The sequence below is a fragment of the Electrona antarctica genome (assembly GCF_951216825.1).
Source record: "Electrona antarctica genome assembly, chromosome: 22".
NCBI classification, from domain to species: domain Eukaryota; kingdom Metazoa; phylum Chordata; class Actinopteri; order Myctophiformes; family Myctophidae; genus Electrona; species Electrona antarctica.
The window spans coordinates 12,879,550-12,904,813 of NC_136805.1; the positions used below are offsets into that span (position 1 = coordinate 12,879,550).

Genomic DNA, 25,264 nt, shown 5'->3' on the forward strand with positions numbered 1-25,264 from the left:
GTTTTGTCACTGCCCTGCATTCCCTTTCTTGGGGTATTTTATTGGGTACATTGCTTGGTATCTTTTGGTAGATGCGTGTCAATGCTATTATCATGTATTGATTGCCCTCCATGCTCCCAAAGCTCTGCTGGGACATTATCGATAGCAGGCTCTTTACTACCTCCTCTACTTCAGCGTGAAGTATTGGGGCATCCTACCACATGCACTACTGGACTTCATGGCACTAGTATGTTGGGATCTGGTCTTATTGCACATTTGTATAGTTCCTAACAATACTCTGTCCATCACTTGGATATTGCTGCTTTCTCGGTTAGTAGAGAGTCATGCTTGTCTGCTATTATTGTGGCTCTATGTTGCTGTGATCCACTTTACTGCCTCCCGGTAGATCTAGGATGTTATCAGTGGCCCATGGTTTGTTTTTCTTCCTGTCCTGCCCTAGTACTTCAGTTGGGGTTTCTATAAGTGCTTCCTCCATATTGTCTGTCAATGTATCTATGTCTTGCAGTAGGCTAAGTGTTGTTTTCAATGAATCTAACATGATTAAAATTTAGTTTAAAGTTACCATAGGTTTACATAGGAAGGAGGAGTGTCTGATAATATGAATATCAAATATTTAAATACTGAATCAAGCAACTTAAAAACTGGGTGCTCACAAGTTAATGAACCTGCCTGGGGACCCAGAGCCCCTGGTTGTCCCTGGCATGATGCTAGGCCAGCAATGTGTCAAAGTGTGTCCCTGAGCAAAATTCGTAACCCCTAATTGCTGCCCGAGCGCCAGCTCCCAGAGAGAATGGCTGGTCCTTACTCCTTAAAGTATGGGTACAGTGACAAAAAACACCCCAATGTTAGAATGACCCCAAACATGTTTGAAAGTTAAATATCCTTTAAATTAACACTATCTTCACTTGATGGTTCAAGTTCTTGAAATTGCTCAACATTGCCCAATAAGCTTGCAATAGTGTTTTATTTGTTTATTTTTGAGGGGTGCTAGCCCCTCCTATGCCCATCTTTGTGTGTTTGTGTGTTCCCCATAACGATTATTTGATTGGCTGAGCAATGTGTGTACCCCATAGCGATAATTTGATTGGCTGAGCACGGAATGTGATGTATGATATGATCGCCCATCACTTCACACAAGTGTTATTTACACAATTTGTGAATCATTTGTTTTTCCTACGTTTCATTTATGACAGTTATGTTATTGAGGCCAATATAAAACATTAACAGAAAATTGGTCTGAAAGAACAAAGCTTGGTTTTTATATTGCAACCAATAGATTCCATGTGACCATTTTTTTCAATAAACTTTGTCAAAAGATATATTGTCTGATATAGTTTTTTCACTCTGGTAAAACTTAAATTGGCTAACCTTAGGTACTTTTTACATCTTATGTTAATGTGTTTGCAGTTGTTAAACAGGGTTCATGTAAATATACTGCTACATTCTCCCATTTAAATCCCTTCAGGGCCAACTTGAAACCCATTTTGGCAAAGTTCCCGGGTGTTACCCACTTGTGCTGCTAGAAGTGGGATCTACATCGGTCTCAAAGTGCCCAGTTGGACTCCATTTAAGGCCCATTCAGATCCCACTTCAAGCCTATATAGGCAAACACAGGTGAGGCCTACATGGGTTTGACATACAATTGCCAATTTTGACCCCACCTAAAACCCAGTCAGAAACCCACGTAATCCCATATGGGATAACACAGGTGGGCCCTGAGTGGATACTGGGCGAAAACCCACTTGGAGCCCTTAATGGGCGAACACAAGTGTGGCCTACATGGGTCACATATAATTTGCCCAGCTGGAACCTACTTAAGGCCCATCCAGATGCCGGTTCAAACCCATATAGGCAAACACAGGTGGCACACACATGGTTCTGACATAAAATGGCCCATTTGGACCCCTCCTAAGACCCAGCCAGAAACACACGTAAGCCCATATGGGATAACACAGGTGGGCCCTTTGTGAAAAGTGGGTGCACGGCCCACTTGGAGCCCTTAATGGGCGGACACAAGTGTGGCCTACATGGGTCACATATAATTTGCCCAGCTGGTACCCACTTAAGGCCCAATCAGATCCCAGTTCAAACCCATATAGGCAAACACAGGTGGCGCACACATGGTTCTGACACAAAATGGCCCATTTGGATACCACCTAAGACCCAGTTAGAAACCCACGTAAGCCCATATGGGGTAACACAGGTGGGCGCTTTTTGAAAAGTGGGTGCACGGCCCACTTGGAGCCCTTAATGGGCGGACACAAGTGTGGCCTACATGGGTCACATATAATTTGCCCAGCTGGTACCCACTTAAGGCCCAATCAGATCCCAGTTAAAACCCATATAGGCAAACACAGGTGGCGCACACATGGTTCTGACATAAAATGGCCCATTTGGATACCACCTAAGACCCAGTTAGAAACCCACGTAAGCCCATATGGGGTAACACAGGTGGGTGCTTTTTGAAAAGTGGGTGCACGGCCCACTTGGAGCCCTTAATGGGCGGACACAAGTGTGGCCTACATGGGTCACATATAATTTGCCCAGCTGGTACCCACTTAAGGCCCAATCAGATCCCAGTTAAAACCCATATAGGCAAACACAGGTGGCGCACACATGGTTCTGACATAAAATGGCCCATTTGGATACCACCTAAGACCCAGTTAGAAACACACGTAAGCCCATATGGGGTAACACAGGTGGGTGCTTTTTGAAAAGTGGGTGCACGGCCCACTTGGAGCCCTTAATGGGCGGACACAAGTGTGGCCTACATGGGTCACATATAATTTGCCCAGCTGGTACCCACTTAAGGCCCAATCAGATCCCAGTTAAAACCCATATAGGCAAACACAGGTGGCGCACACATCGTTCTGACATAAAATGGCCCATTTGGATACCACCTAAGACCCAGTTAGAAACCCACGTAAGCCCATATGGGGTAACACAGGTGGGTGCTTTTTGAAAAGTGGGTGCACGGCCCACTTGGAGCCCATAGCCCATAAGCCCATGTCAATACCCAAGTGGGGCCCATATGGACATGTTAGCTGGGAAGGGAGCCACCCACAGAGACACAGAGACACAGGCCATCAACGATCACATTCCTAAGGCTAGCAGCCACCATCCTCATCCCCATAGCAGAGTATGACGTTTTTTGCTAGTGGGGTTTTGTGAATAATCACATGAAGTATAAAAGTATGATATATAAGAAAAGTTATAGCTATAATGGTAATGCCTTTATTGATTGTATGCTGTGATTTGAATACACTATATTTTGTCATTCAGTCATAAAGTGACGTTCAGTCTACACATTAGCAGCAGCTCTGTGTTGTCTGACAATTATTCTTGCACTCATTTTATTCTCCCATATAGAACGACACAATGTAACATAGCTCTGTTTACACAATGCTGTACCCCCCTCCAACTGTATATGTTCCCCATCTTAAATCCTGAATATGGAGAATTAGGCATCATATATGAGATGCGAATATTATAATTGGGATTTCATTTATATTGCATATTTCATCTTACTTACATTTTGTTTACAAGGTGAACCCTCTAGGGGTTACACCGTTTGTCTGTTTTCTGTTTTTATGTTTTGTGTGAGGACTGCGGATGAAAATTAGCATCTTTGCTAATCCCGGTGTATTTACGTTCATGTGACGTTCATTAATATGCTCTGTCCTGTCTAAATAAACAAATAAAGTAAAGTAAAGTAAAGATAATTCGACCCGGTAAAAACGGGTCGAACGGACTCGAATTTGCGGTTGGTCGAATAGTCCTGGGTCGAAATCTCTGGTGACCCCTGAGAGTATAGGCTACCACAGTCGATTATAAACTGGAAATGAAAGAGCAGCATATTCTCTCGTACTGTCTGTCTGTCAGCTGCGGTGCATGAGCCGATTTCTTTCAATTAATGATTGACTGATTAATTAAATGAGCACATGCGTCCTGACTCATTGAATACGATATAGGACCCGAAAGGAAACAATTCACCGCAAGGACCTTTTCCTTGTGTTATCCTTTTAGATCAAGTGCTTGACTCCCTTTCCGTTTGCATTTCTGTCTGATAAGTATTCAATCAATCAATCAAACAAACAAACAAACAAACAAACTCCATTAAAAGATCAGATATAGCCTAGTCTAGGCAGCGGCTACTGCACGTGATAAACAGCAGATCGCACTCGCCTATTAGTTTGCATTGCACAGTGCACTCAATGCGCCATTTCCGAACGCGCCTAAAATGCGCAACAGCAGTGTTATCAACCCATGGGCCATGAGACAGTACAGCCTATACTATTATGTAAAATATATGGAACCAAATGGTAGCCTATAAGGTTCCTTAAAGTTCCATCTCTGATATTGAGTTATTGGGGGTCCATCCATAGCCAAGAACCAATATTAAACCGGGCCTCCCGCGCGCTTCAAAATATACCCAGACAGATTAGAATAGAAACCATCTCCAATAAACTTCAACAATCCGATCAGCACTCTAAATATTAAATCATCAAAGACATCAAAGACAAAATAACAACAAGGCTATGTTCCAACATCAGAAAACCATCTTCTTCATCATCAGACAATTAGACAAAAAAGAAAACAGAAAACAGATGCAGAAGTGAATTCATATTCTGTGAAGTATATTCTGTCAGCGCACTGTTGTAGCCTGCACAGACTCTGTCCATCTAAGCATTTTAATAGCCGATTCTAAATCTCAATAAATTCACTATACACATGTAGCCTATAATTATGTGTAGTGAATTTATTGAGATTTAGATTTAAATAGAATAGGTTACTATAGGCTACTTACGTTTAAATGCCTCGTCCACCGGAGTACCCTCGCATTCGCCTCCTGTGCCCCGTCTTAGTTTGGTGACTGTCATCTGCAACAGCATTTGAAGTGCATGGGTGTGTTTGTTGGAGTTAGGCGGAGGCGGGTCACTCTACACTCTCCGCCTCTCACCTGCAAGACTGGGTGGGATGCAGGTTGCTAATCCGGTCTGGGTCTAGAGCGGATACGGAAACGGTACGTGCGTAGCCCATAGGCCTGTGTGTCAAAGTACCGGATACAGTAGGCGGGCTTTAGCAGTGAGCAGAAATAAACCATGGCTTTCCACAGGTAACACTAGCGCGGCACCAAACACACACGCGCGCGCCGAGCACGCAAGCACAAAGACAAGCACACCGACTGTAGGTACTGCCAGACGGTCGAAAGAGCTGCGCACGTTCTCGGCTGCGCGTAGCTTAAAGCTTGAGTTTTTAGACAGCTGGTGGATGGAAATTAAGCTCCACCTCCGCTGAATTCTTGCGCGACGGCCAGATTCCCGGAAACGCTCTCCTCCGCTCAAGTCTTCAGCGGAGGTGGAGCTTCTTTTCCATCCACCAGCTGTCTAAAAACTCAAGCTTTAAGCTGCGCGCAGCTTAAGAAGTGCGCAGCTTAAAACCTTTTTGCGCTCAGGTGTGGAGACGGTGTGTCACCGTCTCCACACCTGAGCGCAAAACTTTCTTAAGCTGCGCACTTCTTAAGCTGCGCGCAGCTTAAAGCTTGAGTTTTTAGACAGCTGGTGGATGGAAATTAAGCTCCACCTCCGCGGAAGACTTGAGCGGAGTAGAGCGTTTCCGGGAATCTGGCCGTCGCGCAAGTATTCGGCGGAGGTGGAGCTTAATGTCCATCCACCAGCTGTCTAAAAACTCAAGCTTTAAGCTACGCGCAGCCGAGAACGTGCGCAGCTCTTTTGACCGTCTGGCAGCACCTAGTAGTCGTCTCCACACCATAGCGCAAAACTTTCTTAAGCTGCGCACTTCTTAAGCTGCGCGCAGCTTAAAGCTTGAGTTTTTAGACAGCTGGTGGATGGAAATTAAGCTCCACCTCCGCGGAAGACTTGAGCGGAGGAGAGCGTTTCCGGGAATCTGGCCGTCGCGCAAGAATTCAGCGGAGGTGGAGCTTAATTTCCATCCACCAGCTGTCTAAAAACTCAAGCTTTAAGCTGCGCGCAGCCGAGAACGTGCGCAGCTCTTTCGACCGTGTGGCAGCACCTTCTCACCGTCTCCACACCATAGCGCAAAACTTTCTTAAGCTGCGCACTTCTTAAACTGCGCGCAGCTTAAATTCTGAGTTTTTAGACAGCTGGTGGATGGAAAAGAAGCTCCACCTCCGCGGAAGACTTGAGCGGAGGAGAGCGTTTCCGGGAATCTGGCCGTCGCGCAAGTAGTCAAAAGAGCTGCGCACGTTCTCGGCTGCGCGTAGCTTAAAGCTTGAGTTTTTAGACAGCTGGTGGATGGAAATTAAGCTCCACCTCCGCCGAATACTTGCGCGACGGCCAGATTCCCGGAAACGCTCTCCTCCGCTCAAGTCTTCCGCGGAGGTGGAGCTTAATTTCCATCCACCAGCTGTCTAAAAACTCAAGCTTTAAGCTGCGCGCAGCTTAAGAAGTGCGCAGCTTAAGAAAGTTTTGCGCTATGGTGTGGAGACGGTGACACACCGTCTCCACACCATAGCGCAAAACGGTTTTAAGCACGTGCGCAGCTCTTTCGACCGTGTGGCAGCACCTACACCAATGCACACTGCACACCACAAACTCGTCATCACTGAGAACAATTAAAACTAGAAATATTGTTCCTGAAGAAACAATGTGGGGTCGTTTGCAAGCCAAAGGGTATCTGATTGATTGATTGATTGATTGATTGATTATTAACAGTTAGTAGAATTACAGTACATTTCAAGTACAACTCAATACAAAAACTGTTAACAGTGAGTGGACGACACCATAAAGCATTACACTTTCAATTCATCAAAACATTTAGAGACGTACGAATATACACAGCTATATAGTAAAAAATCAATCATCATAGGAGGTAACTAGAAAAAGTGCCCTTCTGGGCACAGGTCTCCACCAGGAGGATAGGACTGTGTGAGATGTTTGGCAAAATGTTTAGGAGTATAATATAAACATGTTTTTTTGTTTTAGTTATTTGCAACAATTTTCTTCATTTTGTTGAGGAAATGCAGAGCCAGATCACTCATAGCATATTTGAGGATAGAATTCTGGATGAGCAGGACATGTGCAGCATTTTGAACGAAACGGGCCACTCCTGAAAACTTTGGAAGGCAATCTTAGCCAATCAGTGTAGAATCGGAGAAATCCAACAGACTCGTCTTGATCACATGACTACAGAGATCATGTGGACCGATTTGCGTGAGATTTGGATGAAATCTGTGCGACTAACATAAGCAATGTGTTTTGCAGAAATTGGCCTCATGGTGGCGCTATGACCGGCAGATGTGGAGCGATGCAGGGACAATGTTTTTCCATGGCCTCTAGGGAGTGCGCATACATAAGTTGTATACAGATCGATGCAGTTATAGCTAAAACAGGAATTGGCCTGTTATAGCGCCACCGTGAGGCTGATTTGGGGAAAAGAATTGTGGTATGTCGTCCTCGGCCTAGTGGAAATGTGCGTGTATAATTTCACGGAAATTGCACACTGTGTTTGTGATTTGTGGCATTTTGTTCGAAACGGACCAATCGTGTGAGTTTTGGAAGCCAATCTTAGCCAATCAGGATGGAAGATGGGAAATGGTGCCGCTCCGTGTTGATCACATGACTATGGAGATAGTGTATAATGAATTGTGTGATGTATGGATAAAATGTGTACGAGTAATCTACATAAATGTTTTTTGCCTAAATCGGCCTCATGGTGCCGCTATAACAGGCCGTTGAGGAATATTTGGGGCAGAGGTTCGTCGTTGGCATCCAGGGAGTGTGTGTGCAAAGTTTGGCATGGATCGGGCCAACGGTGCCAGAGATTAGCTGATAACGGACGGACGGAAGGACGGACGGACGGAAGGAAGGACACACACACGGACGGAGTGCAAAACATACTCTCTCCCCATGCCTTCGGCCTGGTGGAGACAAAAAGGGAAAAGAAACATATACAGTGAGGGGAAACGGGTGGGTGGGGGATTCAGATTTAACGGGGGCCAGTTTCGAATTGCAGCCGTCCGTAGGTGCCCTTTGAGAGCAGTTTTGAAGGAGTCAAGGGATTCGCATGTCTTAATGACTGTTGGTAGGGCGTTCCACATTTTGGTGGCATAGGAGCGAAATTAATTTAATCCCTTGTTTGTGCCGAATCTGGGTTGCACATGGTTTGTTGAACTCCCTCTGGTGTTGTGGGTGTGGACTTAGTTGACATTAAGGAAGTATTTAGACAGGTACATGTGGGTATTTTGGTGGTGTAGCGAATCTTGTGGACCAGACCCATTGCAAGATGCTGTACTCTGTCGTCAACCCTAAGCCATTCCAGCCTGTCAAAGTGGGCAGGGCATCTATCTATGAATAGTACAAATGCAGTCAACGTCCACAAAACATTGTACTATAAATAGTACAAATGCAGTAAAGGAAGTGCAAAACATCAAAATTAGAAGCTCTGTCTGTTGACATTAAATTGTGTGTGATGCCAGTGCTTTTCATATCAAGGACCCCCAAATTGATTATATATTTGGTCATGGACCCTCCATGCTCCATCTGAAAATATTTTGTAGACCCCCAGAAGAGAAGATTTGTTAAAACATTTCGAAATAATTCTATGAGCTTGTAGATCCACTATTTCTGAATAGCTATAGTAAGATAAGATAGGGTTATAATTAAACTGATTGTGATACTTTATTAACTAATTTGGCTGGGGAACAAGTGTAACCCTTTAAAGGACCCCAGCCGGACCCCACTTTGAGACCCACTGTTGTAAGGTACAGCCAGGCCACCTGTACCTGTACTACCAAGCAAGGAGGCCTATATCATTATTTCATACAGAAGGATGGTCTTCCTGCTTTCTTTGTCACACCTCCAACCATGGCGGACTATTCATACTGTACGTTACATAGTACGAGACCAGGTTTCTGAACAGCTTTCTCCCGTCCACCACCTGTCATCAGGCTCGCCTTGGACTTTACTTGCATGTTATGACTGGGGCGGCAGTGACTCAGGGGTAGGTTGCAGGTTGCCAGTTCGAACCCGGGGTCCACCAGAGTTAGCGTTGAAGTGTCCCTGAGCAAGACACTGAACCTCTAATTGCTCCTGATGTGCTGGTTGGTGCCTTGCATGGTTTCCACCACCATCAGTGTATGAATGTATGGGTGAATGTAATGCACAATCTCTGTAAAGCGCCTGGTGCTATAATGCATCATTTACGACTGCTTTTGTGGTCTAGGGGAAAACAGGGAGTCTCTCCGTCTAGCACTATTTCCACCCTGAAGGTTATAGTTTCAGCGTCTGTCTTCCCCTGGTTGTCGCTGTGTCTTTCCTTCTGTCTCTCTGTCTAGCATATAGCCACACCCATCTTACTCTATCAATTAACTCTCAAACAAAGTCATAGATATTCTGTCCATGTTATATAGAGCTCTGGTCTGACATTACACACAAACAAAAGTGGTTGCCATGCATGCCTAACTACACCGATTTGCACAGGCGATTTCTCTCTTAACCCCTTAAAGTAAAACTGGCTTGAGTTGCAACTGCATTTCACAACACATTTACGATTTCAACTTTGATTTCATTAATCGTCTTTAATCCTGGGTTTTCAGGGTTAGACATTCACTTTGGGGCACTAGCTGTCTCCAACAGTTCTACAACATTAAATGTGGAATACATAAAAGCAACACTAATTTAATGGAATACACATGTAATTATAGTCAGTCCAAGTCAATCCCATATCACTCCTCTTGCCTGCAATCTGCTATGCCCCATGCTGAGGTCACTGTTGTTCCATCAAATCCTGAACCAGTTGGTTTGATTTCCATCCATGTTCGTTATCATGATCTATTCTAGACTGTGTTGGGTGTTTAACAAAGATTTGGTCCTCTCTCCCTTCACATATGTATGACTGTGCCACTGATTCTCTCCCTGGTTCTCTCCTACCATTGATTGATTGAAATTTTTATTTCACAGTATGCCGAATGGGTACATTTCAAACGGAGGCACAAGTCAATACAAAAACGTACTTTGGACGTACCATGATAAACTTGTTCCAAATTTTAGTGGCATAGGAGCGGAATGAATGTAATCCTTTGCAACTAGTAGACTTTATAATCTGTCACCATGGAGAAGTACATGGCAGTGTATTAAGTACTCTTTAGCTGCAGGAATACAACCATATTTCTCTTCTGTAGGTGTTGGGGTGTGCGAAGAAGGATTGCATTGACAAAACAATGTAAACATAAAGTATCCTCTGCCATTAATAGGTGGGCCTCAGAGTCAATCACTTAAATGTAACATACCAATTATGAATCTGATTGGCTGTAGCTGTGTGTACAGCACTATGCAGCATGCTATGCTTTTAATTTGAACTGGAAAACAAACTTCAAAATCAGCCTATTGGGTTTCATATCATGCACCCATTTGCAATTGTAGTTGTACTTTTATTAAATAAGTTATACGCTTTTTCTACAGTCAATGATGTTGATTTAGGGCTAAAGCTATACCAACCTATAGTATTTTCTGTGTAACAATGATTTGTATCATTGAAATGAGTGACAAGTATAATTTTCTTTTTATTGCAGGTAATTTAGCAGAGTACTCCTGAGAGTCAATAGAAATCAAAAGCTATACAAATAACAAAGACATAATACAAATAGATACAATAGTCTATCTGTTAAAGTAGATGGCCATTCCCAGATTAACTGTTTTAACCATAGTGCTATGTTTCAGAATAACTTAATCTTTGTAGAGATTCATGGTACACTGAATCAAAGTTTTAAACTCAGCAGAGTGGTTTGTAATGGAATACAGTATGGAATGGAAATTATAACTTTGAGTGTGACATTATATCATATCTCAGATAGTCAGATTTTTATAATTTAGATCAAACAAGTTTAAAGGTGTTTACTCTTTGAAAATAACAAAATGATCCATTCTGTCGAAAATTGTACATCTAGGGGAGAAGATATTTTGTCTCCACTGAAACTGCCTTTTCTCCCCCTCACTACAAGACAAGTCTGTTTCTTACATAGTAGATCCACAAAATACACAATACACTTTTTTGTCAATGCACCGATAAGGTAATTTGTCACAATCATAGCAGCTGTGACCAGTTCGAAAACCAGAATGAAAAAGTAAGTAACTAAGTAACTAATTTACTTACTTATGGGTATTAAGCAAGACAGAAGATCAAATTAAAATGTAACTAAAAAAACATAATTAGTGATAATATCTGCCACCATCTTTAAGAGATAATCACCCCTATTGTCCTGCGATATGTTTAAAATCAAACAAATCCAGATTACTGATCCAGCACAAATAAAACGATTGTTAAAATGATCATGGCACCAAAATCTTTCCAATAATAAAAACATTTCAGATTACATTTAAAAACAGCACATTTTATATCACAATCATCCTAATGAAATGAATAATTTCCACCCAAACATTGAACTCATGCATTAAATAACTGATTCCAGAACCTGTAAGACTCAGGTTCATCACCATTTACAGTAATAGCACAGTTTCTTAGATTATCTCCTTTTAGAGTAACATCTTGTATTTACGACCTGTAAACAATGCAGTTCAGTTAGTCATGGTCAAGTCAAGTCAGGCTTCTAACTCATTCATTCTATGTTACTTAAATCTGTGTAATACATGAATTCCTTCTTTTATCATTAGCTGTTTTATCTCCAGTTTTTCAACACACATTCGTCATTAGAGCTGTACATCACCTTCAACAGTGGTCGGACAACAGTTTGGTCACAGCCAAACTCTGCCATCCTGCATTTCTACCCTGCTTTCTCTATTAGGCCTATCTCACAGAATTTCCCCGCCCCCGTTCCACGCCCCCTTTCGGAGCTAGTGGTGATAGCGTGACATCACTCCATAGACACTACATGTTAACAGAGGTCATTTAAGAAGTCTACAACTTTTGTTTTCTCAAGGTAAGGTTTGTTCTATCTGTTCGAGCTGATTTACCATCTTGTTTGCTTCATAATAATATTGGTCTGTCACATTTTTACATTAGGAAATGTACTTAGATTCTCCAGAGAAAAAAACGTGTAAATGCTAATGATAAATGACACCACTAGCTACCGGAAGGGGGCGTGGAAAGGGGGCTCCTAATTTGGAAAAATTGTTATCGGCAGCTATAAGTGCTCTGAAGGACTGACTGGTGTGTGTTGCACCTCTGTGAACTGGGGAGGATTCGTTGAAGAGACAAAAGGTGCCAATATTGCAGAATGTGGATCAAAGTAGTGTCAGTTCTATTAGTGATAAAACTAACTGTGATTTAGCAATAGTGTCCTTCATAGATTTGACGGTAGTCAACTGCTGGGCTTTGCATGTGCAATCCTCCTCAGACAGGAGTGGTTGCAGGATCCGGAACCTCACCCTCTCGACCTCTCTCACCAAATCCCTCCAGAGCCTTTGGCTGGGTGTCCTCAGGTCCATAAACTCCATCTACACCTAGTCTTCCTCCAGTCTGTGAGAACAATGTGAAATTGATATGAACAAGTCAGTCATAAAGATAACCCAAGTAAGTGTTCAGCATAGTAAAGAGAATTCAAAAGAAAATAAATACCTGCTGATTCACCATCACCACACAAGGTCTCTCATTCCCGACTAGAACCTGGTAGTTTCTGCTGGTGCATCTGAGTAAACATGATGAGAAAGGAAAAATATTCTTTTATGCTAAATGATTAACATATATGGCTAAAGATTTCGGAAATAAAATCTGCACTTCTTGCAAACATGAAGAGAGACAAACATGCTAACAGCCATTGAAAAGACATTATAACAACGCACCCGTGAAATGTCTTTTCCAAACAGTAGATACAAGCCAGGACACCAATCAACGCAATCAAGGAGATGAAGATAGCTACTACTCCAGGTCTACTGAAGAGTTCTTCTAGAATTGGACGGGGCGGGGCCGGGGCTAGACAGCAAACACAGATGCAACAATTTATTTTATTTTATCTAAACAAGTGGTTTTTCATTAAGGGTCCTGAACCCTCCCAGTCCCAAATTGGTCAAGTTGGTTACATTTGTGCAATCTTCAGCATTAAATATATAATTAACAATATGTAACACCAGTAACTTTAATAGGCTTTTAATCACAAAACAAAAAACGGTATCACCTTACATTTCTCAATCACAATGATATCAGCAAACGTGCTCAGCGCCCAGGTAAGATTATTTGCTGTGCAGATGTAGCGTCCAGCATGGTCTCTTGTCGCATTCGGAATGAACAGTTTGGCCCTCTCTGTTCCAGTCTCCAGTGGGATGTGAGATCCAACTTTGGTCCATCTCACGGTAGAGGGAGGGGAGCTCGGAGCCTCACAGGTCAGTGTCAGGTCATCTCCTACGTCCACTCCGGTTGGTCCTCCACTTATCATGGGCTGTGCCAGGCCTAGTGTAGTGAGACAGCAAGCACAAATGCAACAATGTGTTATATTTTCTGTAAACAAGTGTTTTTTAACCAAGGGTCCAGAATCCCAACAGTCATGTTCCAAATGGTTACAGGTTAAACTTCAGAGTTACATATATTAACAATATTTCTTACCTGTAACTTTGATGGACTTTTTATTTGCAAATTCGTATTCGTATTCGTATCGTGTTCCTTGCATTTGACCTTTAACTTTAAGTTGATATGACCCTGTGTCTGACACTCTGAGTTGCTGAATGACGATGCTGGCTTTCCACTGGGTGAGATTTTGCTCCAAGATGAACACTCGACCTTGGAACTCATCCTGACCGGCATTCACATCGCTGGAGCGGAAGATCATGTCCGAGTGAAGGCATTCATCCTCACCTTCACACTTATACCATGAGACAATATCTGGTATGAATACACCATTCAGATTGAAGGTGTAGGAACAGCCGATTATAAGACTCGATCCAACTTCAGCTTTGAGGGGTCCATCCACGTCGTAGGTGAGCGTCCAGGGATCAACCCATGATTCAGCTCCTGTTAAAAGTAAACATAAGAAACATAAAAAGTTACATCAAAGCAAATAGCTTAGCCTTAGCCCATTTAGAAATAGAACACTTGTTTGTTGTTAAACCTTTCAATCTGGGAATACCTTGTGTAACATTAGCTGTTGATATATCAAAAAAATCACACCTATGTGAATTGAGGGGCACTCTCTTAATTCAGTCTGACTGACTGAATATCTCCTCCACCGCCATGAAAAATAATGACCAGAGGGGACATGAATCCCCAATAAATTCAACCTGTGTGTGTGTGTGTGTGTGTGTGTGTGTGTGTGTGTGTGTGTGTGTGTGTGTGTGTGTGTGTGTGTGTGTGTGTGTGTGTGTGTGAGATAAAAACAAGAGATTACCTTTTATGTCAATCATCATAGAGATGATGATGACTTTCATCAGAGCAACACCCCACATTCTGTAGTGCTGTCAGTCTACACACCTGAGGAGAGGAGAGGAGAGGAGAGGAGAGGAGGAGAGGAATCTTGGATTAAAATGTGACAGTGTAAACCTGCATGCCTCATGGCAAAAAAGAGCATAGATTGCAAAACAAATGCCAAAACAATGCAGACAGGACAAGTTGCATGACTTAGGCTACTCTACATCCCACAAAGGTGCCATGAAAAGTGGGAGACGATTGATTGATTGATTGATTGATTCAATTAATGAATACTTTGTTAATGTTTGTTTGCATGGACAAGCACAGGGAAGTAGGATGCAGTACAATACAAGGTCCGCTGATTTATCCAAGAAAGCCTATGGCTATTTTCCATTGGGGTCCTTTTATAGGCCTACTCAATTCATCAAAACATATAATATTTTAAATGGGCAACATTTAAAATGGGTAATACAGGTCACAGGACATGAATATGATACTTATAGGCCTACTGATATGGTGAATGTTTTATAACAAGCTTTTTTGTTAGCCTTTTAAACAATAATTGTAAAATCGTACCACATGACATACTGCCTATTCAATCAATCAACGAAACAGACACGCCAGCAGACCTACAATAGCCCATGCTTGCCTTGCCTGTCTAAAGTATAAACAGGATCCTATGAAAGCACATAGCCATCCTCCGTTTACTCCATTGGCTCCCCGTCTCATTCCGGACACAATGATATCTCTGCTCACCCATCAATGCATCCACGGCAATGCCCCCTTCCTACCTCAAGGAATTAGTCACCCTAGGCTGAAACCATCGACTCGCACCCTCCGCTCAATGCCTCAACCCCGTCAAGGCCAACATACGCACCGCGCGTGACAGGGCCTTCTGCGTTGCCCCCAACTCATGGAACGCCTTCCCTGTCTGCTCACCTTAGAGTATAGGCTACAGTCGATTATAAACTGGAAATGAAAGAGCAGCATATTCTCTCGTACTGTCTGTCTGTCAGCTGCGGTGCATGAGCCGATTTCGTTCAATTAATGATTGACTGATTAATTAAATGAGCACATGCGTCCTGACTCGTTGAATACGATATAGGACCCGAAAGGAAACCATTCACCGCAAGGACCTTTTCCTTGTGTTATCCTTTTAGATCAAGTGCTTGACTCCCTTGCCGTTTGCATTTCTGTCTGATAAGTATTCAATCAATCAATCAAACAAACAAACTCCATTAAAAGATCAGATATAGCCTAGTCTAGGCAGCGGCTACTGCACGTGATAAACAGCAGATCGCACTCGCCTATTAGTTTGCATTGCAGTGCGCTCAATGCGCCATTTCCGAACGCGCCTAAAATGCGCAACAGCAGTGTTATCAACCCATGGGCCATGACTCAGAGACAGTACAGCCTATACTATTATGTAAAATATATGGAACCAAATGGTAGCCTATAAGGTTCCTTAAAGTGCCATCTCTGAGATTGAGTTATTGGGGGTCCATCCATAGCCAAGAACCAATATTAAACCGGGCCAACAATCCAATCAGCACTCTAAATATTAAATCATCAAAGACAAAATAACAACAAGGCTATGTTCCAACATCAGAAAACCATCTTCTTCATCATCAGACAATTAGACAAAAAATAAAACAGAAAACAGATGCAGAAGTGAATTCATATTCTGTGAAGTATATTCTGTCAGCGCACTGTTGTAGCCTGCACAGACTCTGTCCATCTAAGCATTTTAATAGCCGATTCTAAATCTCAATAAATTCACTATACACATGTAGCCTATAATTATGTGTAGTGAATTTATTGAGATTTAGATTTAAATAGAATAGGTTACTATAGGCTACTTACGTTTAAATGCCTCGTCCACCGGAGTACCCTCGCATTCGCCTCCTGTGCCCCGTCTTAGTTTGGTGACTGACTGACTGTGATCTGCAGCAGCATTTGAAGTGCAGGGGTGTGTTTGTTGAGAAATTAGGCGGAGGCGGGTCACTAGTCTACACTCTATGCCTCTCACCTGCAAGACTCATGGGTGGGATGCAGGTTGCTAATCCGGTCTGGGTCTAGAGCGGATACGGAAACGGTGCGTGCGTAGCCCATAGGCCTGTGTGCAAAGTACCGGATACAGTAGGCGGGCTTTAGCAGTGAGCAGAAAGAAACCATGGCTTTCCACAGGTAACACTAGCGCGGCACCAAACACACACACGCGCGCCGAGCACGCAAGCACAAAGACAAGCACACTGACTGACACCAGTGCACACTGCACACCACAAACTCGTCCTCACTGAGAACAATTAAAACTAGAAATATTGTTCCTGAAGAAACAATTGATTGATTGATTGAAATATGTATTAACAGTTTGCAGAATTACAGTACATTTCAAGCACAAACTCAATACAAAGGCTGTTAACTGTGAGTGGACGACCCAATTAAGCATTACACTTGTTTCCAATAGGGTCCACCATGTTCAATTCATCAAAAACATTTAGAGACGTACAAATAGACACTTCTATATAGACAAAGAACAGAACAGGAATTCATCATAATGGAGGGAAAAAGGGAAAAAGAAACATATACAGTGAGGGAAAAAAAGGGGTGGGCGGTGGGGGGGATTCACGTTCAGCTCCGTTCATTTGTTTGTTTTCCTTGGAGGAGCTGCGTTGGGTCCCCAAGTCGGCTCCATGGCCGTACCTTGAGTTGGCTGTGTGGCCGTGACCGTCTCTTGTGTTGTCCTTGCGTTGGGTCCCCAAGTCGGCTCCGTGGCCGTACCTTGAGTTGGCTGTGTGGCCGTGACCGTCTCTTGTGTTGTCCTTGCATTGGGTCCCCAAGTCGGCTCAGTGGCCATACCTTGAGTTGGCTGTGTGGCCGCGACCGTCTCTTGTGTTGTCCTTGCGTCCGTGTTTGAGGGATTTTGATTTTACAGGGGCCAGTTTCGAATTGCAGCCATCCGTAGGTGCCCTTTGAGAGCGGTTTTGAAGGAGTCAAGGGATTCGCATGTCTTAATGACTGTTGGTAGGGCGTTCCACATTTTGGTGGCATAGGAGCGAAATTAATTGAATCCCGTGTTTGTGCCGAATCTGGGTTGCACATGGTTTGTTGAACTCCCTCTGGTGTTGTGGGTTTGGACTTCGTTGACATTAAGGAAGTATTTAGACAGGTACATGGGTATCTTGGTGGTGTATCGAATCTTGTGGACCAGACCCATTGCAAGATTCTGTACTCTGTCGTCGACCCTAAGCCATTCCAGCCTGTCGAAGTGGGCAGGGGTGAGGTGGGTTCGGGGGGCGAGGTCAAGTAGGAGCCTGACCAGTTTGTTTTGGGAAGTCTGGAGCCTAGTTTTAAGGGCCTTTGAGGTGCTGTGGTACCAGGAGGTGCATGCATAGTCAAATAAACCTTGTACAAGGGCTCCTGTTAAGGTCTTCAAGGTGTTTTTATTGACCAGTGAGGAGATCCTGTAGAGGAATCTTGTTATTTGGTTGACCTTTTTGATTACGTTGGTGGCCATTTTATCACCGGAAAGATTATCCTCCAGGATGGAACCTAGGTAGGTAATTTCATCTTGACGTGTGATAACATTGTCACCCACTCTAACCAAGAAGCCATTTGCCTTGCTGAGATTACTATTAGAGCCAAAGAGAATGGATTCAGTTTTTCCCAGGTGTAAAGATAGTTTGTTATCAGCGAGCCAGGTGCAGATTCTACCGAGTTCAGAGCTGAGAGGGCCTTTTCAACTTGCAGTTTGTTCCTGTCCGAGACTAGCAGTGCCGAGTCATCTGCGAACAGGAACAAGTTGCAGTCACAAGCTGAAGTCATGTCGTTAACATATATTAGGAACAGTAAAGGCCCAAGTATGCTTCCTTGTGGAACGCCACAGCTCACTGGGAGGGGGGGCAGTGTTCCATTCACCTCCACCATCTGTTCTCTCCCCTCCAGGTAGGATTGCATCCAGCTCACTGATGTGCTATCGAAACCAATTGCTTTTAGCTTGTTAACCAGTATGGAGTGGTTCACGGTGTCAAAAGCCTTTTGGAGGTCCAGCTTGACCATGCCGCAGTATTTGCCAGCATCCACCTCATGTTTGATGTGGTCGCTCAAATAGAGAAGGCATGTGTCAGTGGAGTGGGACGTTCTGAAGCCAGATTGGAACTCGTACATTAATTTATTAGTGGCAAGATACTTTTCAACCTGTTCATAGACTATTTTTTCCATCACTTTCGAGATGGAGCTTAGAATAGAAATAGGGCGGTAGTTGCCGGGGTCTAATTTACTCCCTTTCTTGTGCAAGGGGGTTACTTTGGCCAGTTTGAAATCTTGGGGGACCTGTCCTTGTTTGATGGAGAGGTTTACTATGTGGGTGATGATTGGAGCTATAGAGATGGCTGAGTCTCTGAGAAATTTGGAGGGAATATTGTCATGGCCAGTGGCCTTGTGGGGTTGCAGGGCACTCAGTTTCTTAATTACCTCATCAGTTGTTACCATAACTAGTTTAAAATCGTCTTTACAAACACCTAGGTTTCTGTAGAAGGTTTTAATGTGCTCTACACCAAAGAGCCCAGAGTGGAAGGGCAGTTTGTTAACCAGAGTTGTTGCTATGTTTGTAAAGAAGATATTCAAGTGGTTGGCCACATCAAGCTTGTCAGTGATGAGAGTGTCGTCCGATTTGATGTTTATGTTTGAAAACCTGGTTTTTAGTTTCTGACCGCAGCCTAGTTGATTGTTTAGTAGCTTCCAGAGCTCACAAGGATTGTTTTGGTTTTCCTGTGCTTTATCATTGATGAAGTTACTTTTAGCTGATTTGGTCATGGCAGTTACACTGTTTCTTAGCTTGGTTCGTTGGGTTTTTAGGTTGTCCAACTGAGCTTGGAGATCACCGTCGAAGCGCTTGGCAAGCTTTGACTTGCATTTTAGAAATTCAGAGCATTTTTTGTCTCTGGCTTTCATTGTAGTCAGTATGTCCGAATTCATCCATGGTTCCGAGCGGGTTTTGACCCTGATGGTTCTCAAAGGAGCCATGTAGTTCAGTACTGATTGTAAATTTGGTTTTGAAGCCAAGCCAAGCTTCTTCGACAAGTGTGCTTTTAAGCTCATCGGACCAATCCAGACTCTCCAATTCTTGGTTAAAGACCTCACTAGAGTAGGTTTTGAGGTCCCTTGATATGACTGTTTTGTGGCAGCCGGTCTTACGTTTTTGTTTTTTGCGGCGGGTACAGAATATCATAAAATGATCGCTAAGCCCGCATACAATGACATGGATTTGTCCGAGGTCAAAATGAGATCAATGACAGTTTGAGTAGAAACACACACTCTATGTGGGGTCGTTTGCAAGCCAAAGGGTATCTGATTGATTGATTGATTTATTAACAGTTTGTAGAATTACAGTACATTTCAAGTACAACTCAATACAAAAACTGTTAACAGTGAGTGGACGACACTTTCAATTCATCAAAACATTTAGAGACGTACGAATATACACAGCTATATAGTCAAAAATAAATCATCATAGGAGGTAAAAAGGGAAAAGAAACATATACAGTGAGGGGAAACAGGGGTGGGTGGGGGATTCAGATTTAACGGGGCCAGTTTCGAATTGCAGCCGTCCGTAGGTGCCCTTTGAGAGCAGTTTTGAAGGAGTCAAGGGATTTGCATGTCTTAATGACTGTTGGTAGGGCGTTCCACATTTTGGTGGCATAGGAGCGAAATTAATTTAATCCCTTGTTTGTGCCGAATCTGGGTTGCACATGGTTTGTTGAACTCCCTCTGGTGTTGTGGGTGTGGACTTCGTTGACATTAAGGAAGTATTTAGACAGGTACATGTGGGTATTTTGGTGGTGTAGCGAATCTTGTGGACCAGACCCATTGCAAGATGCTGTACTCTGTCGTCAACCATAAGCCATTCCAGCCTGTCAAAGTGGGCAGGGCATCTATCTATGAATAGTACAAATGCAGTCAACGTCCACAAAACATTGTACTATAAATAGTACAAATGCAGTCAAGGAAGTGCAAAACAACATAATTAGAAGCTCTGTCTGTTGACATTAAATTGTGTGTGCTGCCAGTGCTTTTCATATCAAGGACCCCCAAATTGATTATATATTTGGTCATGGACCCTCCATGCTCCATCTGAAAATATTGTGTAGACCCCCAGAAGAGAAGATTTGTTAAAACATTTCGAAATTATTCTATGAGCTTGTAGATCCACTATTTCTGAATAGCTATAGTAAGATAAGATAGGGTTATAATTAAACTGATTGTGATACTATATTAACTAATTTGGCTGGGGAACAAGTGTAACCCCTTAAAGGACCCCAGCCGGACCCCACTTTGAGACCCACTGTTGTAAGGTACAGCCAGGCCACCTGTACCTGTACTACCAAGCAAGGAGGCCTATAGGTAGCTGATATAGGTAGCTGATATATTGCACTTTTACCTTAGCGCTAGGTATACTCTTGGTTGCTTGTTTTTGCAGAAAAGACTTCTGGTGATTAGTAGTTTTTGTTCCCTACCTATGTTGAATACACTTATTGTAAGTCGCTTTGGATAAAAGCGTCTGCTAAATGACTGTAATGTAATGTAATGTAATGACTCAGGGGTAGAGTGACCGGATGGTAACCGCAGGTTGCCAGTTCGAACCCGGGCTCCCCCAGAGTTAGCGTCAAAGTGTCCTTGAGCAAGACACTGAACCCCTAATTGCTCCTGATGTGCTGGTTGGTGCCTTGCATGGTTTCCACCACCATCAGTGTATGAATGTATGGGTGAATGTAATGCACAATCTCTGTAAAGCACCTGGTGCTATAATGCATAATTTACGACTGCTTTTGTGGTCTAGGGGAAAACAGGGAGTATCATATGATGACATAAAAGAGCACACACTACTAAAGAAAGGTATATTTATTATTACTAAAGGACCTTTAAGTGGCTGATGATAGCTTCCAGGATTCATAATACTGGTAAATGCTCATTTAGCACAATAGTGTTGCGAGGCCAACCTCTCAGTGTAAGCAGGAATTACTTTATTTTTAAAGTTTATTCTTTTTTTCCCCTTTTTTTTTTAAATGTTTTTTTTGTGGCTTTCGCCTTTATTTTATATATTTTATGGAGGGACAGACAGTAGGCTGACAGGAAATGGGGAGAAAGATGGGGGTAAGACATGCAGTAAAGGCGCGTCGAACCCGCGGCACACTGCCAGACTGGATTACCAGCCAAGGTGCCTGGACCGCTGAGCCACGGCCCAGGCCTTAAAGTTTATTCTTATTCTGAAGTGGGAAGGTAAGATGTTCACACCTGTGACTCAATGCACTTTAGTTCTCCCAGAGAGAATACAGAAGGCTTTAGAAAACATAAAATACCGTTAAGACTATTAAGCAATAACCTTGTGATGAGTGAGGAGCAGGACCAAAAGCAAGATGACAACAGATCAAAGATTTTTTTATTATTATTGATATTCTTTGGGGTCTTTTCTGCCTTTGTTGATAGGATATACTGGAGAGAGACAGGAAACAGGGAGAGAGAGACTGGAAATGACACGCAGCAACGGTCACTCGTCAGGATCGGAACTCGAACCCCCGACATGCTGTCAGGCATGTGCCTATATGTGGTATGCGCCTGGGCCACTAGGCCAGCGGGCGCCCCAGATCAAAGAGTTTTAATAATGAAGGTTCACAAAAACTTTGCATACATGCATACAGTCCCTAAACTAAGTTTCAAACATAACACAAAACCGGATTCAAAAGCTGTTGTGAGCTTGCAGTTCGGCGATTTTCACTACTTCTTAAACATTTGTATTCTAATTTATGGAATTTCTTAGATTTGTCTTTGATTTCTTCATTAAATTACTGAAAAAAAGCATTGAATTTTGTTTTTAAAAGGTTTTGAAATAATAATAATAATAATAATAATTAATTCATTAAAAACAAAAAGGATAAAATAAAGGGACCCATACAAATTTGTCTGCGACCCACAAATGGGTCCCAACCCAGTGGACTAAATCTAAAAGACCTAAACACTGAAGACAGAACAAACTGAACACAGAGCTACAGAAACTAAACAATCAGGAAAACATGACTAAAAACCAAAACCAAATGGAGCGAGAACACAAGAGAGAAATAAATGTCCAAAACAGAAAATAAAAGAAAGAAAAGAAAGAAAAACTGCCAAACGACAAAGGAACCGTGACTGTCTATCGTGGAATGCCATCATAAGATACACTTTACACAGATTCTTGTTCACACAAAGCTACAGTTTAACATCCTACAGTATCTCTGCGCCTCTGCGGTCAAATAGATATTAATTTGCGGTCCTTGACATGGAAACTTTTGAGGACCCCTGTCCTACACTGATCCTGGACCACAACACTGCCAGCCTAGATACATTTAGAACTCACTCTGACTTGAAGGAATGCAGACAGGAAAGGTAGCCATCAAAGAAGTGCAGATGATAGCAGATTATTATTATTATTGACTTTGTTTATTTGGGAGCTTGTTGCTCAGATCTTCTATTTATAATTGTCTGTATTTCCAAAAAGGAATCAGATCAGTCTGATCAGAACTGGGATAAAAGATGTCCCCACCGGCCATGACTAATGACCAGAAGGGGGTATATAAAAGATGTCCCCACCGGCCATGACTAATGACCAGAAGGGGGTATATCAAAAGCAGAGGCATGAAGCCCATGCATGTTCCACCTGACAGCCCAAATGAATGGTAGCTTTGTCCTTGATGCGTCTTAAAGGCTACTTGATTGAAACACAAGAAGAGGCAACATGCTTTTCTACAATGTGTGATGAAATCACAGAATAGGGGAACAAATTGTGTGTGTGTGCGTGTGTGTGTGTGTGTGTGTGTGTGTGTGTGTGTGAAGAAGGTGTGAAGAAGGTGAACGATATCCGATCCTCCTTCCCTCCTCCCCCGGCTGGTGCCCTGCGCACTGCCCACACCCGTCTGCCTGCCACCCCCCCCTCTCTACCTTCATCTACTCCTCTTCCCCCCCCCATCCCCTCTCTATCCCACTTCTCTCCCCTCTCCCCTAACGAGGTCCTTCTCCTTGTTACCTCTAGTCGCCCCACCTCATGCTCTCTGGACCCGGTCCCAACCACTCTGTTGCAGTCTATTGCACCTGAACTTCTTCCCTTCTTAACCCACCTTATTAACACCTCTCTGACATCTGGCTACTTTCCCTCTACTTTCAAGACTGCCAGAGTCACCCCCCTCCTGAAGAAACCGACACTTGACCCCTCTGAGATCAAGAACTACAGACCGGTTTCCCTTCTATCCTTCCTATCTAAAACTCTCGAACGTGCTGTCTTTAAACAACTGTCCTCCTATCTCCACCAGAACAACCTCCTGGACTCCAACCAGTCTGGTTTCAAAGTGGGTCACTCGACAGAGACTGCCCTGCTGGCAGTGACGGAGTCGCTCCATGCCGCTAGAGCAAACTCTCTCTCCTCCGTCCTGATACTCCTGGACCTGTCTGCAGCGTTCGACACGGTGAACCATCAGATCCTCCTCTCCACCCTCGAGGGGATGGGTGTCTCAGGCTCTGCACTCTCCCTGTTTGCATCCTACCTGACGGGTCGCTCCTACCAGGTGATGCTGAGAGGGTCTGTGTCAGAACCACACAGGCTCACAACTGGGGTTCCCCAAGGCTCGGTTCTGGGTCCTCTTCTTTTCTCTCTCTACACTACATCTCTGGGTGCTGTCATCCACTCCCATGGCTTTTCCTACCACTGCTATGCCGATGACACCCAGCTGATCCTCTCATTCCCCCCCTCTGATACCCAAGTGGAGGCACGCATTGCTGCTTGTCTGGCTGACATCTCGGCGTGGATGTCGACAAACCACCTGAAGCTCAACCTGGACAAGACCGAGCTGATGTTCCTCCCGGGGAAGGGCTGTCCGCACCGAGACATGGCCATCACCATTGATAATGCTGTGGTGACCTCAACTCGGACTGCGAAAAATCTGGGTGTGACCCTGGACGATCAACTGACGTTCTCGGCAAACATCGCATCAGTGACAAGGTCCTGCAGATTCCTCCTCTACAACATCAGGAGGATTCGCCCCTTCCTCACAGAGAAGGCAGCCCAGGTGCTCATCCAGGCTCTCGTCATCTCCCGCCTGGACTACTGCAACTCCCTCCTTGCTGGTGCTCCGGCATCTGCCATCAGACCTCTGGAGCTTGTTCAGAAAGCTGCGGCTCGTCTGGTGTTCAACCGCCCCAAGTTCTCCCACACAACCATCCTTCTCCGTTCTCTACACTGGCTCCCCGTAGCGGCCCGCATCCAGTTCAAAACCCTGGTGTTAGCCTATAGGGCAGTGAAAGGAACAGCTCCTTCCTATCTCCGGGCTATGGTCGATGCCTACACCCCTGCCCGACCACTTCGGTCTGCCACCTCGGGGCGACTGATTGCCTCGTCACTCAAGGGTCCTTCTGGCCGATCCACACGGTCACGACTCTTTTCTGTTCTGGCCCCACAGTGGTGGAATGAACTCCCCACTGATGTTAGGACAGCAGAGTCACTGCCCATATTTCGCCGCAGGTTGAAAACCCACCTCTTCAGGAAACACTACCCTTCCTCTCTGCCTGACCTACTTGTTGTTAACTAGTTGTACGAACGTTTGTTTTCTATTGTTGTATTGTTTATTGGATCTTGTTTAGTCGATACACTTAATTGTTTTAGCTCATGCTCATTTGATTTAGCTATTTTGTCTCATCCGGTTAAGGAAATTGGTAGCTGATATATTGCACTTTTACCTTAGCGCTAGGTATACTCTTGGTTGCTTGTTTTTGCAGAAAATGCACTAAAGACTTCTGGTGATTAGTAGTTTTTGTTCCCTACCTATGTTGAATACACTTATTGTAAGTCGCTTTGGATAAAAGCGTCTGCTAAATGACTGTAATGTAATGTAATGTAATGTGTGTG

The 25,264-nt window shown here is 43.7% G+C and overlaps 1 protein-coding gene across 3 annotated transcripts in view; it reads right to left on the bottom strand.

Annotated features, from left to right (window-relative positions):
• The window catches only part of LOC306915319 (coxsackievirus and adenovirus receptor homolog), a 34,504-nt gene extending 18,229 nt beyond the window's left edge, over positions 1-16,275 (bottom strand). The window contains exons 1-7 of one of the 3 annotated variants that reach the window (XR_013788791.1): positions 16,198-16,275; positions 14,315-14,397; positions 13,537-13,941; positions 13,117-13,383; positions 12,780-12,909; positions 12,556-12,625; positions 10,976-12,456 (exon numbers count right to left, since the gene is read on the bottom strand). Coding sequence is in view for 2 of the 3 variants with exons in the window: in XM_079492619.1 (XP_079348745.1) it covers positions 12,331-12,456; positions 12,556-12,625; positions 12,780-12,909; positions 13,117-13,383; positions 13,537-13,941; positions 14,315-14,372 (1,056 nt within the window). In the remaining variant the exon portion in view is untranslated. Of the gene's footprint in view, positions 1-10,525; positions 12,457-12,555; positions 12,626-12,779; positions 12,910-13,116; positions 13,384-13,536; positions 13,942-14,314; positions 14,398-16,197 lie in introns of those variants that run through there. The other 2 variants (XM_079492620.1, XM_079492619.1) reach the window with 2 other exon arrangements.
• Positions 16,276-25,264: the final 8,989 nt, after the last annotated feature.